Here is a 17585-nt window from a genome sequence, read left to right as displayed (position 1 = left end):
CGGTATTCTTTTCGGTGCAGCCAAATTAAATAAAATATTAAAGCGAAAATCTTTCTAATTATTTAAATACCAATCCATAACTTCTAATAGTCAACATTTTTTATATTGTATGTAAGTATGTAGGTATTAACATCAGAAATTGTTGGAATTATGGATTTAGGTAGTGGTGATTTTATTCAATAATTACGAAGTTTAATTATGAACGATTGCCGTATATTCAAAATTAGAGTTTTCGGAAGCGGTCTAGACTGCCCTTAATTATACCTAGATTTATGACTCTTAGCTCGAGTACTTTTTCTCTATTTCTTGGAAATAAGAAAATAAACCTTTTACATGGTACCAAATATTACCCTCAAACAGAAAACTTAATATGTTGGAAGAGAATGAATTTCAACAGAAATTACTCGAATTAAGCCGTGTTGAGACTAATTGTGTAGAGCGATTATTGCCTAAGTATGAAAAAGATATTGAGCCAGAATATTTCACTGATGAGTTAACTCATTTTCTAAAATACATACAAGAAGAAAATATTATTTATTTATTCCACAGATGTTCGAAATTTAAAAAAATTGGCAATATACTACTCGCATTATAGCTACAACTTTCTAATGCAATATTCAAGAAAAGGTCACAAAAATTCGTGGCAGAAAACATCCAAACAGTTTGTCATAAAGAAATAAAATCGGAGATAAAAAGTTTGGTTGTGGTGGAAACATGGCTGTTCTCTTAAATCTTATTTCTACCAATCATGTTAGACGTACGCGGCAAGGGATACAAAGAGTGAGACAGTGTTAGCGCATGCTCATTAACACACACACACACACACACACACACACACACACACACACACGCAGTTGACTTCAGCCGCTTCATCCACAAGTTATACACTCCAACTCTAGTTTCACAGTTATGCTTCACGAAGAAACCCGAACCATACTTCAAATTCATACGCCGTCTTAAAGCGCCTGCGTGCGGAATTTAAACTTTCAAGGTAACGGCCGTTACACTGTCAAATCGTGACGGTTATTTGTTTTGTAGGCGGCTTTGAGTTCGACAAGAAATAAGATTCTACTTATTATATATCACCAATATACAAATGTGCTAAGAATTGTGAGTTGTGAACTACGGTCTTCCTGCTTTAGTGATGCAGGGATACATTCACTTAGAATTTCCTGTTTATACCAGGTCAGTGATTTCTATGCTGTGAAGGTTATGAGTGTTGGACTTGTTTGGCGTCTTCCAGATATGCAATACATATCTAACTAATTGGATATTAAAATTGTGTATATGTTAACAGTTAGTGATTTGAATTACCCAATGCAAACATGGTTGGACTACCGAGACTAACTGCAAGACAAAGGACGCGCATTGTGCATCCGTAAGTTAATACTAAATTAATATTAATTAAATAAATAATATAATAAGTGAATAATAATGGCTTTGCAGGAATGTGCTGATTGATCTTGCACGAAATGGCGACTTGTCCAGTAGTTCCGGAGGTCTGACTTCATCAGATGAAGAGCATTCACCCAAACCCAAGAAAAAGAAGAAATCCTTGTCAATAGTGGCAAGTTCAGACAAGGAGGTATGTTCAAATGTTTAAAATCAAACATCTACTTCATTTTTATACAGATATATACAAATATAAAATACTTATTGTTAATTTTGCACAGGATTCTGAGCCAAGTTTTCATATTTTGGTCGAACCGCGCAAATCTGGACTGATTCCATTTCTTAAACCGAAGAAACCTGTGTTGCAAGTTCAAAACACTCAATTATCACCAGAACCACCCTCAGACACACAAAAACATGAATCAATTGTGCTTTCTTCAACTCCACTTAATGCAAAGTCTGCTAATCATCCAGCAAAAGATGTTTTTGATTCTCCTGTTTGCAATACAACTGAAATATATGCCTCACCGATAAATTTAAGACATAAATCGAAAACCAATCGACGATCAACATCTCTGACACAGCTTACCGCCAGTTCTAATCACCATTTGGCGAAGTTTAAGAGGAATAAATCCGTGCATGACTTGGCTAATTCACACAAGCCGATTAACACTGATGAATTTACGAAACGTCTCACTTGTTTAGAGAAACGAGTCAAGAAAATCACTATGAAGAGGAGGAAATCGACTATGACTGCGCGGATGTTTTCACAAATGGCATTACAGAGGCATTCGTCACAAAACAATTTTCATGCGTTGAATATGTCTGCAGTGGATGTAAAAATGAAGAAAACTGATGATGCGAATGTCACAAAGGTAATAAATACTGAGCATGATGAAAATTTGATGTCGGCTAAGCTGCAAAATGACAAAACGGCCATTGACTCAGCCCTTGTTGCAAATAATAATTTACTGCAAGAAATTGGCAATTTACAGGGGCAAACACCGCCGAAAACATTAAATTTAGCGATTGAATCATTATCAAAAGCTACACAAAATAAAATTGAAAACAAAGAAAACTCTGTTTTGAAAATATTACAACCGGCGAAATCTAAACGCAGCTTGGTGTTTGAAACCCCGCCTTTGAATTTATGTCTGCGAAATGAAAGAAAATCATCAAATATACCTGTATCTCTATTACGCAACTCGCCAGGATTCATTTCTAATCATTCACGTTTGGTGAATTTAGAAAATAAGCGGAAAGTTAGTGCAGTATCCAATTCGAGGAACAGTGTAGAAGATATTCTTGAACCTCCGATGGATTTTCTTGATTCGATGGAAAACCGACGAAGAAGCGGTCGACAACATAAAAATCTTAGTGAAAACGTTGTTAAAGTTAATAATGCGTTGACACAGCGTCTGGAGGATGAAATTAATCTTGTTGAAATGATTACAGAGGATAATGTAAGAGATATTAATCAGAATGAATCTCAAAATTCAAAAACACCGGTGAAAGAGAATGCAAACGAAGAGGAAAATGCGTATTCTGATGATTTGAAATCGAAACCGAATGATACGGTGGCTAACAAATCGACAACATCGAATAAATCATATCTTGATTCGAAAAGACGAGACACTATTGGTTTATTGCAAGATTTGCTGAATAAAGCAGAAAATGGTTTGATTACGAAAGACGAAAGAGCGACCTTGAACTTCCTTAACTATCAACCGGAGAGGAGAATACATTCTTCAAAAGATGGTTTGAATTTAACCCAAACTTTGGGTGAACGAAATGAAAATGGCGATCGAGTGTTTCTGGCTCCTCCGAAACCAGCACCACGGAAGTTACGAACGAAATTGGATCATAAAGTACAACACATCGAAGCTGATATGCAAGTTGCGCACGAGATGGCGCATGCGGCGGAATTTGAAAACAAGAGAGGATGTAATAGAAACAACGCAGAACATGCAAAATGAAACAAATGAAGCACAGCAGCAACAAGTGGATGCTGAAGAAACGCATGACTTGCAAGTTGAAACAAATATTACAACTTTGTCTTCCAAATCAAACGTGGCAGTTTCTAAAAAGAAAAGCAAAAAGATTCCTGCATCTAAAGATTCACTAAGTGATAGTAAATCACTTGAATTAAATGAAAACTCTGTTATCACACCGATAACATCCCAAGAAGAGCCGGTACAAGTTTCTCACCTAGAACAGGCAGAGACAATGGAGGGAACCATAGCTGTGATTCCTGATGTTATTCCTTTATCTGACAAAATTGTTCAGAAGCCAAACAAAAAAGACATGAAAGCAAATGATGTCTGCATGTCTAGCACAACGAATAAAAAGAAGAATATCGAAGGAAGGTCCAAAAAAGAAAGAAAAGGTGGTCAAAATAATGCAGGAACACTTCTATCACCAAAAAAGAAGGCCAAAACGTCTAAAAAACAAGGAAACAACTTCGAATACATCTATAAACCAATTATTCTCGGAGAACGAGGTAAGTTCTTTATTTAAATCATTTCTACATATTTGGTAGATAGATTAGATAGTAGATAGTTTAAACTGACAAATACTTTGATTCTTTCCGTACAGAGGTCGTTGGAACGAGTCGTTTTGGGCGAACTTTGAAATCAATCAATTATATTAATCTGATATTGAAGGAGGATTTAAAACGCAGAAATCAACAGAAAAATAAAAATACGCGGGGTCGAAATACAAAAATCGAGGAGCAGAAAGCCGAAGAAGAATCAAGCGCTGAAACTGTGAAGAAATCGCGACGCGATCGACAAACTAAACGACGAATATCCGATGTGGTACCACCCGCACCGGAACAGATTATTAATAGTGACGTAACAGCAGTTATTAAGAAACGACGAGGGCGCCCTCCCAAAACACAAAAACTCGATGTACTACCACCTGCAACAGAACAAGTAATTAGTAGTGCAGAGACAAATATTGTTAAGAAGCGACGAGGACGCCCACCGAAAAAGCAAATATCACATGATGTGGTGCCATGCGAATCAGACCAACTAAATAATAATAATATGGATGCTGTTGATGCTGACTATCAGCGCACAAATGCTATGGAAGCACCAGCGCCATCTGGTTCACCACAGCCGTCAACATCACAAATCGCAAGTGTACCTACCGATCGAATCGAATCGGGCATTCCGAAACCACCCGAGTTATTAGACGCTAAGGAATACCGCATGGCTGTGGACAACGACATCTATCAACACTCATACGGCATAGACTCCAAGTCCAAGTTAAATACGAGCATCATTCGTGTGAAACCGGGAATGAAATTGACCAATTACCAGAACACCTTTGACTTGCTGGTGAGTTTTGAATGTCACTTTACATTAATTATTCAACATTGATGTTTTTTTTCTTTGGGAATTATTACAGGAAGGATTAGTGATGCGCGGCACTGGTACCATAACCTATCAAAACCGAACTGGGCAACTGCAGCCGTTGTCGCCATTTTTCATCACACCAAGTAAAAAGCAAAAATTTAATATAATTATCATGTTATATATTAATTGATAACTGTATTTTCAGACAGTTCATTTGTGCTGAAAAACGACAGTGCGGTGCACCCGTTGGAGGTGTTCCTTGTTACAGCTCACTGTGGAGAACTTGTTGAAGAGGCGTTTGAAAGTTTAAAGGGTTAGGAGGCATTCTGAATGATAATCATCCGATGAGGTAAGGACATAGGTTATTGTTTGGTGAAATAAAAGTTTTCATATTGAAATATACTATTTTTGCAAAAATTGATTTTTAAATTTATATTTACTTGTATGCGCATTGTGGGAAACATACGTTAGCGTATTAGCGTATAGAATTCATTGAATTGATATTTATATTTGTTTTCTTTTACTGATTACAACAAAATAACAACATTCAACATGTAATATTATAATAAAACCAATGAATAAGAATTGTCCGCATCTACAATGAATGTTTACATTCGCTGATGTATTACGTGCGTTTTTCTAAAACCAATAAACGCACACGTTATCACTCCACGGATAACAGACTCGCATCGCTTATAAATACATTTCCATTATTATCAAACAGTCAGTCACGTTTAATACAATCAAACAGCAGTCAGTCGAGATAAAATTTACTTCAACTTGAAATTTTGAACAAAAAAATTGTGCGCCATGCCAATGCAAATATTGTGCTGTGGTCCGAAACCAAGAGAGGAGCGTAAACAGTCGTACTTCAAAGAACCAATCACGTTAGGGTTGCCTATCAAGGACACCAACCCCGCGACGCAGCACTCCATGGACGAGACCATCGTGAAGCGTCGTGTTTCCCAAACGAAAAGTGGCAAGATGAAAGGATTCAAAGATCCGCGCCGGCGCAGTGCCGTGGAAGTGTTCGAAGGGGAAGAGGACATCGATCAAATCATCGAAGATTTGAAAAATATGAAATAACAATCAATAACAACCAAAATTAAACAGTGAAACATAAAACCTTAAATAATTTGAGAAGAATTTACTATAACAAAGCTTCGTTAAACGAATTTAACGAATGTCATTTGTGTCTTTGTTCTCGTCATCGTCTGCGCACAATGTTAAAATTGTGCAACTGACAAAGTTCAAGTTTTATTGTGTAGAATAATCATGCATACAGGTGTGAGTGTGCAATAATGAAATTAGTTCCTCGATTGGCTTGATCCGGTGATCGATAGTCGAGTGTGGTGTTATCAGCGTTATCGCAAACAAATAATACGGGGAAACAATATCACATATATATGAGAATATGATCTGCATTTGTATAATTTGATAATATGTGATATTAACTCAGTAAATGTATTGTAATAAATAATATTAAACGTATTATACATACGGTTTAATTTATTTATAATTTAGGAGTAATTGTGTTTGTATTTATTGTTTATTTTAATGAAAATATGTTAATATTAAGTTTATGTCACTTTTCCGATCGGGTACAGTCGGTGAAAGTCGTGGTTAACTTCACGTTTGCTATTTCAACATGGCTGTCGGACAATGCGCATGCGTTTTTAAAATTACAACTAAAATGTTATTATTTTAACTATATAACAACTTACAACATATTTTAACTGTGCAAATATATAAATAACTCTTATTTATTGTTAATAATATATATTTTTACATTATAGGACATTAATATTAATTTTTCTTATAAATTGCTGGTAACGTTAAGAGTAGATGGCGCCACTGTCCATCGCAATTGAAATACATGCGTTTTAGTGTTTTAAATTTAATTTTTTTAATGATTTTCAGGATCTGTGGGTTCCGATTGAAATTCAATTGGACATACATCTAGAACACAAAACGTCGCCCGACAAGTGGGGCAAGTACACTTTGACGAGAGCCAAGTCTCAGACTTGCTGGCATCCTGTCGATGTACAAACCAACTCGCTAAACAATCCACACACCACATTGGTTTGCAATAACAACTAGTGCAATTCGCCGCTCTGCCTTCTCCTGTTGACGGGGTGTCTTCACAGTACTTCTGCAGTTTTATATCGGACTTGTTCTGCATACAACCAATGCAAATATCTACATCCTGGAAATACACAAATATTATCAAATAAACGACGTTAATCAATAGTAATCAAGTAAGTATATAATAAGAAGTGATTGTGATAACGATAAATCACATTCAGATATAAAAAATATTATCAATTATGGGAAATCACGACAATATTAAAACGTAATAGGTAGAAAATTGCAGTGTCACTGACGATAGGCAACCAAATGTACATACCTGCATAGGTTCATATCTAACATTATCCTTGATCGCATCTTTGAAAACATCCGTGAATTGTTCGATAATGGATTTATGAAACTTCACTTCGGGTAGAATATTGATTGATCGTGCGACACGATCCTGCAGATCTTGAAAGTCAAGCGCTTTCAGTCGTAGTTTGAACGTTTCCACACGATTTGATGTTACTTTAATAGTGATGTACTGTACAACACCGGCATGGTCGTGCGAGAACGCATGCGTGTCGGTTTGTTCAACTGTCAACGACGCATCACTTTGATGCGCAATGAATAAATTCAGTGGTAAGACTTTGATGATCCAGTTTTCTGTTGCTATTACAGTTGTTATTGGGCTTGTTTTTATACAGATTTTCTCAACTCTGAAAATAATCTCAAAATTAATTCATATAATCAAATATGTGAGTGTTTTTACCTCCTGTATTCATTGTTTATGTCAGTTGCAATTTGTTCCCAAGTTGTGTTGTCATTTGAAAACTTTTTGAGTGTTTGCACAACTGGATGTGCAGCCCAATTCAATTTATAGTTATAAATTTGCACTAAAGCAAGCAGAGGCAACATTAATGCCACTGTGCTAAGAATTAAATAAATTGTGGGGTGATTATCAATAAGAATAAAAACCTGCAACAGAAACAAAATTAATTTTTATAATTAAAGTTATTTTATAAACTCACTGATTGAGTTTCTTCTGTCACGAACGTATTCAGCCCTAATACAAATAATAACGGAAGTAATGAATAAATTAAAAGTGTGAGTGTTGTTCTTCTAATGTGAAACTGAATGAAATCAACATTCTCGTTGCCCAAAAGTTTCTCAAACAGCGAGGAGATTGTAAAACCAGCGGAGACTACTTCCGCAGGTGGGTGCACTGCACATATCACAAATAAGATGTAGGCTAGGACAAACATTACGTCGGAAGTCATTTTTATACTTGATTTTGGATAATAAGTTCGCATTTGTTTTGGTTTTTAGGTTACATTGTTTTATTGCCAACGTACTTATACCTTATACCCGTAGGATGTAAACATGCTCGGTTGGTTGCCTACATTAAATGTCTTTGAATTTTTGTTAAAATATTCAAAATACTAATACTACACAACAAATTTTTATTAAAAAACAATAAATTTACGAGAAAGTGAATCAAATTTTGAAATTAATTATGTTTCTATCTAATTTATTAGTTATAAATACCTAATGTTATATTCAACCTGCAATATTAGTTTTGCTGTATACTTGGTTGCCTATCTTCCAAATGATTCATTCGTGCATTCGCTCATGAGTAATCCTTAACCACACAACCATACTTAAGTCTACCTGTCTTCTTCTTGAGCGTGCAGCGCGCCTACAACAAGCACTCGCAGGTGACGTGTGTTACAATGCGATGACGCGACTTCTCGTGCGCGCTCGCTTGTTTAGTTCTGTGTTGTGAGCGTCGCAGACGGTTGTGAATTGTGAGCAGGTTGTGAGTGAGTAGTGCTTGGGCGTGTATTATGTTTACTTGAACCGCATTAACGAATTTAGTATTTCTCCGGTGAGATAATGTCGAAAATCAAGCGGGGTTTCCGCTTATTGGCGCTGCTCGTCGTGATAAGCCTTATCGCGTTCGCTTCAGGTAAAAAGAAAAGAAATATCAGATAGCAAACATGTAGTCTGCAGTAGATTATATGAACAAGGTGGGGCATGTGGCACACAACACACTAGTATAATTTTAATTAAATTCGTTAATCATGTGCACCTAATTCTTTCGTTTTTGGTGTTTTTAGTTTTGTAGTTTAATGTTGAATTAGTTGATATTTTAGTTTTGGTAAAATTAAATATTTAGGGTTTTATGCAGGTGTAGACTATTGTTTAAGTTTAGTTAGGTTAGATTCAACTTATTACTCTTCGTGGGTTCTGAAGATTATTATTTATATTAGAAATAATTAATATTTTAATTATTGTATATTGAATTGTGATTGATATACATATGCTTTTTGTTATACATGTTTCGCATGGTAGGCAACCACAGTAACAGTTACATGTATAACGAAAAGCAGAGGTTATTCAATCACATAGAAATTTATGACATAATTGACATATGACATGATATATGACATAAGGTTATGTTTTGACATCAACTGTCAAAATTGTAATTTGAAGACTAATTCAGTTGGTATTCTTGGCACACATTACTAATCGCACTATTTTTTTAATTATCAGTTCCAGCAATATTGTATTTGCCTAACAGTAGAAAAAGTTAGTAATAATAACAGTTTTTTTTAAACTAACAATTAAATTTACATTCATGTATAACCGAAAATATTCCATTATCCCATTCAGGACAAAGCAACTTCATCGAAGACGAAAACGACACGCGACTTAAAGTAGCATGGTGTACAGTAGGCCGTGAAGAACAACGAAAATGCATCCACTTCGCCCAAGCAATCGAAAGAGATATCATTCGCGTTGGTTACGATGAATTCCGCCTGGATTGTTACCAGGCATTCAATAAAGCTGAATGCATGCAGTTGATCGACTCTGAGAAGGTGACTTTCACGTCATTGGACGCTGGAGAAGTTTTCATGGGCGGTCGCTATCACAGCTTGATTCCCATCGCGCAAGAAATCGCAGCGGGAGGTTTACAGCATAATTACGCGGTTGCTGTTATCAAGAAAAACACGATGAAAGATGTCACATCATTGAGGGATCTACGCAATAAGAAGGCGTGTTTTGCTGGGGTTGGCACACTTGCCGGTTGGACATTACCTATTTACACAGTGAGTTTTTACTGAAATGTCACTAGAACGCCATCTGTTGGTGTTTACATTAATTTAAGGTTATAATGTCAATTATTGTATAAAATTGATTTTTTAGTTAATGAAACAAGGTGGTATGGAAATTACGGATTGTAACAATCATGTAAAGACAGCAACTGAGTTTTTCGGCCCGTCATGTGCAGTAAATGCGCTCACGGATAAGTTTAACCCAATTGGTGACAATTCTGATAAATTATGCGCTCTGTGCATTGGTAAAGTCCCCGGGGGAAAATGTACGGATACTGATCCCTATGCAGGCTTTGAAGGTGCTTTCAGATGTCTATTGGAGGCTGGAGATGTCGCTTTTCTCAAGGATTACACCGTTCAAGAATTAACCGGTGGTGATGAATTTAGTAAGTAGGCAACCCAACGTACACCGCAGTTTATTAAATTTTTATTATAACTTTAGCTGCTGTGTCAAAGGACGCGTTTGAATTACTCTGCAAAGATGGAACACGACGCTCCATTGACGATTATCGCGCTTGTAATTGGGGCACAGTACCAACCAACGCCATTGTTACTACATCAGTGACATCAATTGAAATGCGACGCAAATATCAAAAGTTCTTGGATAAAGTTGCTGAACGTTATGGGCCGCTTGCGAACGGTACAATTGATCAACCTCATGATCAAAACCGGGATAGAGATATCTACAATGATGAGCGGCCGGAGTTTGACCAGTTGGGTAATCGCATCAGGTATAAACGACAACAATATGGTGATTATAATCGTGGTAGTTATAATCCGTATGGTGATAATCGTGACAACGACGAGAACACCCGACCTGCCAGTCGGTATGGCAATCGGAATGCGAATCCCTACAATACCGACGGCCAAGATGGCAACCGAAATGACGATAGAGATAGGGATTTGAATCGTGATGGTAATCGTGATGGAAATCGAGATGATCCAAACCGGGATGGATTTGACAGAGACAGAAGTCGCAATCCGTTCGATCGTGATCCATACCAGATCAACCGTGGACAATATGGAATTAATATTGATCCGTACGATGATGGGACGAATTACAATCGTGATCGACAGCCGGATAATTATCATCCCTTGAATTACAACCGCACATATCGACCCAGATACAACGAGACATTCTATGAAGTGTTTGATTTGTTTAAATCCACACCGAGATACGGTATACATGCTAATTTATTAGTCCAGGTAAGAAAATAAAGTTATATTAAAAACTAACTTTATACATTAATGTTATTTATGTCTAGGATAACACAAGACGATTTTTATCCCTACCGGAAGATCGTCAGACATATTCTGGCTACTTAGGCCGTTCGTTAGAAATCGTCATGGGCGTTCGTGATTGTCCGGTGAATCGCATGACGTTATGCGTCACTTCGGAGCAGGAACTCGAGAAATGTGTCAAGATGCGCACAGCGCTCCAAGCGCAGCTGTTGAAACCCGAAATGGTTTGTTATAAAGGCCACTCCCACATTCATTGCATGCAAGCGATACGTTCCGGCACTGCTGACGTCACGATACTCGACGCTAGCGACGTCTACACTGCAGGATTAAGTTTTGATCTTGTACCGTTTATGAGTGAGGTATACAATCTCGAAAGTCCTGAGTATTATGTTGTTGCCGTGGCGAAAGAATCCGATCCCGATACAGAAATTACTTATCTCAAAGGTAAGAATACGTGTCATGGCGGTGTGAACACCGCGGCGGGCTGGGTTTATCCATTGGCGTATCTCATCAGTAATGGATGGATACGTCCGTACGGATGCAACGCCATCCGCGCAGCCGCAGAGTATTTCACGAAAAGTTGCGTGCCGGGCGCGATAAGCACCGAATACAACACCGGGGTACCTTATGACAATATGTGTCACTTGTGTCATGGCGCTAGTTTCCGATATTGCCGACGTGATGCGTCTGAGGATTACTACGGTCACACCGGAGCGTTTAGGTGTTTAGTCGAGGGAGGCGGCCATGTTGCTTTTGTTAAACACACGACTGTGTTGGAGAATACCGGCGGGAAGCGACGAGAATGGTGGGCTAGGGATAATTTGATGGATGATTTTGAGCTGTTGTGTCCAGATGGCACCAGAGCTGAAGCGAACGAGTATGTCAAGTGTAACCTTGGCAAGGTCAAAGCTAACGCTATTGTTACACGCGGCGCGTATGGATACAACAGCACACAGATCAATGCATATATTAATTTGTTCCTGTACTCACAGACGTTCTACGGGAGGAAGATTCCTGATGAGTTTAGGTAGGCAACCAATGTTACACATCATTAAATTATATTTATTTAATATTGTGTGTTTATAGTTTCAGTATGTTCTGGTCGCAACCGCCTTTCACGGATTTGATATTCCAAGACGCCACAACGCAACTCCGTGTAATTCCACCTGAATATCGTTATTATTCGGATTACTTGGGGAAGGATTTCATGCGAGCGAGGCGGATTGTCGATTGTCACGCAGGTTCTGCGCATGCGCACGCTAGCTGGCTGCTGACAGCAGTGTTATGTGTTCTAACGCTCTTGAAATTGTCGTAATTGTATATTTTGTTGTCGTAAAATTAATCCGTCCCTGTACAACTTAGTCGATGACGCATTACGAGTTGCGTCTAGTTTCTTTTAGCTAAATGATGACTAATGTTTAGATTTACTCATCATGCAGGAATAATTTGAATGTTTAAATACTCCAGAATCTCATTTTGATGAATCTATCATGCCTTAAAAAGCCTTAAATCAAAGTAGGATAAAGATCAAGTAGATTTCTGTAATTGTGTACATATTTTTTACATTTTTATATTAGATATTAATGAGTATTCTTAGAAACTTGTGGATAACTGATATCCGTCCAAACAATTGAAGTATTTTAATCGTAAATATCAATTTTGTACCTTGAATATTTTTATTTTATCTAATTACGTATTTTACAACGCGCGAAACGGAAATAAATGTGAAACGAAAGTGTAAAGAACGTTTTACTGTGCTGTGCGCACCCAACAAGATTAGATTCAATATGGCCGCGATAACAATCTGATATCTTTGTTTGATCAATATCTGTACACACTCAGAGTTATCGCCACCAAGCATTTCACTTTGTAGCGTTCTTTTCTGGTTGTGTGGTTGGTTGCAGATAAGCTGTGAACAATTGTAAACATATTTCTGCGAAAGTTTAAGTTTTCGTTGAATTTTACTTGTAATGTGGCTTTTTCTGGTTGTTTCCAAGCCACACATACGCCATTTTACTCGTAAATATGCTTACGTTAGCAGACAAAAGTATATTTCCATATAAAACCACTGAAAGTTACGATACATCCGTAAATACTGTCAAAAAAGTCAAATAGTACTCAAATATTCCGCATGGTGGCGCTGTGCACCGCACGCAACTCCTATGCATTCATTAATCGAATTAAGTCTGAATTAATATAATATTCCGCCTTAAATGCAGCTCACAGCCGTTGTGAGTTGTACAATTGAATTTAATCTCATAAATAACAATCAACAGCATGAGGGTGACACACCGAGTGTTCCAACATTCTATACAAGTTTTTAATATTCAAACAAAATGGCCACTCAGTCATCTAGTTGAGTTTTGAGTTTAAACTTGCACAAAACAGTTTGTGTATTTACCATTAATCGCAAAAGGGAATGTCGCGAAGGTTTCTCAATCTGGTTCACGCGTTCGACGTAAATGGAGATCATTGAAGCGCACCATCTGCATCATTTTGAACGCTAATACAAAATAAAAACACAGTCGCAATCGGTGAGGGTGCCAACTGTGCCAACTTTGCGCTCAAACATCAAACGCATACATTTATTTCTCCTGTTGTGCACCGCGCACGGGAATCGCGGTGCGTCTTATTAATGTGACTAATGGTGTTGCGCTGCTGTTGCGTCTTCCTGACTTCTAACAACTTTAAACGCGTATGTATATTTGAATCAATGTAGTTGTGTATGTAGAATGCAGTGGACGTGCCATTGAAGTTACTCACGCTGCACGTATGTAGTGTACCAATGCGCATGTGTGTTGTACGGATAGCCTACACTCCACTCACACATCTTTGTGGTTTTCCAGTCCCCGAACGTCGGCTGGCATTCAGCGCGCCGCGCGCAGTGCGAAACCGGCGGTGCGGTGCTCGCGACACGCTCTCCACTCGCCTCAGCTTGACTTGACTTTCACGCGAGTTAGAAAAGTGAAAGGCTCGCCGTCGTCGTCGCCGTCGACATGGCGAACTTCAGAACCGTCTACGCGTTCGCACGCGAAATGCATCCGAAGACCGAGAAGGCTGACGTTGAGTATGGCACAGCTGGATTCCGCCTCAAGTAAGTTTTCTTTTACTTTTTCTCATATTTTTCATCGAATTTCCTAAGTGCAAAGGTTACACGCATACATTTTCGAGTGGTGTGACCTCAATCGACAATCTCTGCACTTGTCTTTTGTTTGCACTTGAGTTTATGTCACCTTTAACGTGTTTTTCTTTGGTGTTTTAGGGCTAGCAAGCTGGGATATGTGATGTATCGTATGGGGTTATTGGCTGTACTTAGAGCCAGACATCTCAAAGGTATACTTTGTATTCTATTGCTGAAATAATAAATAAACGTAATATTTTATTTTTTTTTTAGCAACGGTTGGAGTGATGATAACAGCGTCGCATAACCCCGAACCTGATAACGGCGTTAAACTGGTCGATCCCGCCGGGGAAATGCTGGAACAAAGCTGGGAGGCATGGGCGACTAGATTTGCCAATGTTGAGTGAGTTGACAGTATTTTGAATTTTATTTAATTTAAGGTTAGAATGCGTTTTGTTAGGTCAGGTTAGTTAGAAATGAAAATTTTAGTATTTTTGGGTGTCGTTCATTCATGGGATTAAAAATAATCCTGTCGGGATGATGCGGCGCTTCCTGTTGATTTATTGTGTTTACACACATATTTCACAGATAATATTCCCATTCTCACGTTGCGCTATTTTTAAAAATTTATATTTATCTGATCTCCCACATCTTGCACGTTTTAATATAGGCAACCCACAATACATGCAAACATACATACTATAGGCAAACTATTATACTGCGTTTGATTCATATTTCACTCATCACAAACTAATTCTAACTTTCTTTGTTTTGAAAATTTGAAGTGATGATAAACTTGAAGATCTCATGCGTGAAATTGTCAAGGAGTATGATATTGACATGAACAACCGAGTGGAAGTCTACGTTGGTAAGGATACACGACCGTCGAGTCCATCCCTGGCCAAATCGCTAATGGATGGCGTACTCGCCATTTCCGGCAAACCTATCGATTTCGGCATCGTCACAACGCCCCAATTGCACTATTTCGTCAAGTGTCGAAACGACCGCACATACGGAACACCCACCGAGGAGGGATACTACACGAAATTGATCACGGCGTTCAAAAAACTGCGCGGTGATGAATATTCGAAGGGAAATTATGAAAACACACTGTATTACGATGGGGCGAATGGTGTCGGCGCGAAGAAGATCAAGTTCTTCCAGGAACGCATCGGCGAGCCTTTAGTCATACGGAATTACAATGATGAAATTATTGGTTCAGGCAAACTTAACTACATGGTGAGTGTGGTGTATTGCTGGTTGCAAACCTAACACTTACAGAAAATGTGTTGTCATTGCTTTATACATATGCAACCAGTCATACATGGTTTTATAGTACATGTAATAAGTTGGTTTTTTGTTTTCACAGTGTGGTGCTGATTATGTAAAAACACAACAAAAGTTCCCCAATGGTCTGCCGAGCGTTGCAAACGCGCGTTGCGTGTCTGTGGACGGTGACGCGGACCGAATTGTTTACTATTATCAGGACGACGGTGAGAAGTTCCATCTGATGGACGGCGATCGGATAGCGACACTCTTTGCTGCCTACATTAAGGAATTACTGGGTGAAACTGGAATTGATCTCAACCTAGGTTTAGTGCAAACGGCGTACGCCAATGCTGGATCAACGAAGTATATCACCGAGAAACTTGTAAGTTGTTTTAATATAAATGCAAATGTTTGTTAATGTGTGTGTTTAGAAAGTGCCTGTTGAATGCGCGGAGACGGGTGTCAAACATTTGCATCACAAAGCGATGGAATTTGATATCGGCGTGTACTTCGAGGCGAACGGTCACGGCACGGTGGTGTTCAGCGCGCGGGCGAAGAGCGCGCTCAAGGACGCGCTAGAAAACAATAGCAGGTAAAGACTTAATTATATAATAATGATCAAGTCATTAAATGATAATTATTCATATTTATGGATAATTATGTATAAATGACTTAAAATAACTTAATATTTTTAATGATTGTGTGTGTTTTTGTTTTAAGTTTGACTGATAATCAAAAGAAAGCGACGACGCGACTGCTGGCGCTCATTGACCTCATCAACGAGACTGTTGGTGACGCCATCTCTGATTTATTGGTCGTGGAAACTATTCTGCATGATAAAGGATGGTCCATTCAAGACTGGGAGAAGTCTTATCAGGATCTACCTTACCGACTTTTGAAAGTATCCGTAGAGGTAAAGCTAAGTTATTACAAGATAACAATTTTTGATTATTATAAGTTAAATTTCATATTAAAAATTAATTTTTACCTTTTATTTTTTAGGATCGAAATGCCATTACAACTACAGATGCAGCCCGCACCTGCCTAACCCCTAACGGCCTGCAGGAAGAGATAACAAAGTTGGTAAATAAATACAAACATGGCCGCGCGTTCGTTCGGCCTTCGGGAACCGAAGACGTAGTTCGTGTCTATGCCGAAGCAGCGTCACACTCCGAAGTTGACCGACTCGCCGCTGAGGTGGCGCGCAAGGTGTACGAATTAGCGAACGGGATTGGTCCGCAACCAGAAATACCAGCGTAAACACTGCCCAAATCATACATTACTAACCCAATCTAATAAAATCAAACTTCATTATGTTTTTGGACAATTTTGGGGATTTACAACTTTGATATGACGGTAAAAATCACGCACACTCGGCGCATACACATCCACATCATTTTTATTGCAATTAATGCATTTGCCAATTACGTTTAAGATTTAATCATGCATAACTTGATTTTGAATCATGTTTTACTTGCCATTCCTTTTAATTAACGGACCAACGAAGTTGTAATTCACTGCGGCGTCGTTTTCGAAGTAAACAATAAGTTAATCATTGGGTTTCCGGGAGAATTAACTTTGGCTAGAATCGCATACAGTCAGGTATATAAATATTTAAAAATATTTACTAGGAGGAAAAGTCTGAGGGCTAAAGTTTAATCAAACAAGAAAAGACTTTAAATGATTAGATTTCTAGCAGAGACAGCGGATAATTGTATATTGTTGTGCAATCGTATTGTTTTATACATTTTATCTTTATTAATATGTTTTTTTAATATCTGAATTTTGAATTATAACTACTAGATAGCTTTTTAATAACACCTCTTTTTGGAATTGAATTGAAACTGATAATAAAACTATAAAATGTTGATCGCATTTATTGACTTGCAGTGTTGATAAGTGGCGCGATAGGTGATATTATGTTTGCGCACACGTTGATATCGATAAGTTCGGATTAATGAGAATAAAAGTGTGCTCGTGTTTAAGTGCACTTCATCAATGTGCCAATATTGACTC

The 17585-nt window shown here is 38.0% G+C and overlaps 5 protein-coding genes across 5 annotated transcripts; 4 read left to right on the top strand and 1 right to left on the bottom strand.

The window, feature by feature from the left end:
* The first annotated feature begins 959 nt into the window (after positions 1-959).
* On the top strand, positions 960-3368 carry LOC135804247 (uncharacterized). The gene is made up of 4 exons (XM_065318049.1): positions 960-1185; positions 1298-1378; positions 1447-1585; positions 1674-3368. The coding sequence occupies exons 2-4, from the start codon at positions 1326-1328 to the stop codon at positions 3366-3368; spliced, it is 1887 nt and encodes a 628-aa protein (XP_065174121.1). The 5' UTR covers positions 960-1185; positions 1298-1325.
* On the top strand, positions 3359-7119 carry LOC135804254 (uncharacterized). Its single transcript, XM_065318055.1, has 5 exons — positions 3359-3892; positions 3988-4733; positions 4804-4894; positions 4957-5100; positions 6672-7119. Exons 1-4 carry the CDS (start codon positions 3619-3621, stop codon positions 5067-5069), a joined length of 1224 nt encoding a protein of 407 aa, XP_065174127.1. The 5' UTR covers positions 3359-3618; the 3' UTR covers positions 5070-5100; positions 6672-7119.
* LOC135804250 (E3 ubiquitin-protein ligase TM129) lies at positions 6482-8271 on the bottom strand. Its single transcript, XM_065318052.1, has 4 exons — positions 7850-8271; positions 7591-7796; positions 7159-7537; positions 6482-6957 (listed from the first exon to the last, which is right to left on the bottom strand). The coding sequence occupies exons 1-4, from the start codon at positions 8129-8131 to the stop codon at positions 6658-6660; spliced, it is 1167 nt and encodes a 388-aa protein (XP_065174124.1). The 5' UTR covers positions 8132-8271; the 3' UTR covers positions 6482-6657.
* Positions 8272-8540: 269 nt separating this feature from the next.
* On the top strand, positions 8541-12924 carry Tsf2 (transferrin 2). Its single transcript, XM_065318048.1, has 6 exons — positions 8541-8787; positions 9495-9931; positions 10029-10323; positions 10380-11143; positions 11203-12206; positions 12266-12924. The coding sequence occupies exons 1-6, from the start codon at positions 8715-8717 to the stop codon at positions 12492-12494; spliced, it is 2802 nt and encodes a 933-aa protein (XP_065174120.1). The 5' UTR covers positions 8541-8714; the 3' UTR covers positions 12495-12924.
* A 1118-nt stretch (positions 12925-14042) lies between these two features.
* Positions 14043-17437, top strand: nst (phosphoglucomutase 3-like protein nst). The gene is made up of 8 exons (XM_065318050.1): positions 14043-14273; positions 14442-14512; positions 14574-14703; positions 15086-15539; positions 15670-15951; positions 16001-16161; positions 16290-16482; positions 16572-17437. Exons 1-8 carry the CDS (start codon positions 14176-14178, stop codon positions 16827-16829), a joined length of 1647 nt encoding a protein of 548 aa, XP_065174122.1. The 5' UTR covers positions 14043-14175; the 3' UTR covers positions 16830-17437.
* Positions 17438-17585: the final 148 nt, after the last annotated feature.

The sequence above is a fragment of the Atheta coriaria genome, unplaced genomic scaffold, assembly GCF_025399875.1.
Source record: "Atheta coriaria isolate IRGN ID8LTWV9N9 unplaced genomic scaffold, Caltech_Dcor_3.1 hic_scaffold_3_pilon, whole genome shotgun sequence".
Classification (NCBI taxonomy): Eukaryota; Metazoa; Arthropoda; class Insecta; order Coleoptera; family Staphylinidae; genus Dalotia; species Dalotia coriaria.
This window is presented reverse-complemented; position numbering and strand designations above follow the sequence as displayed.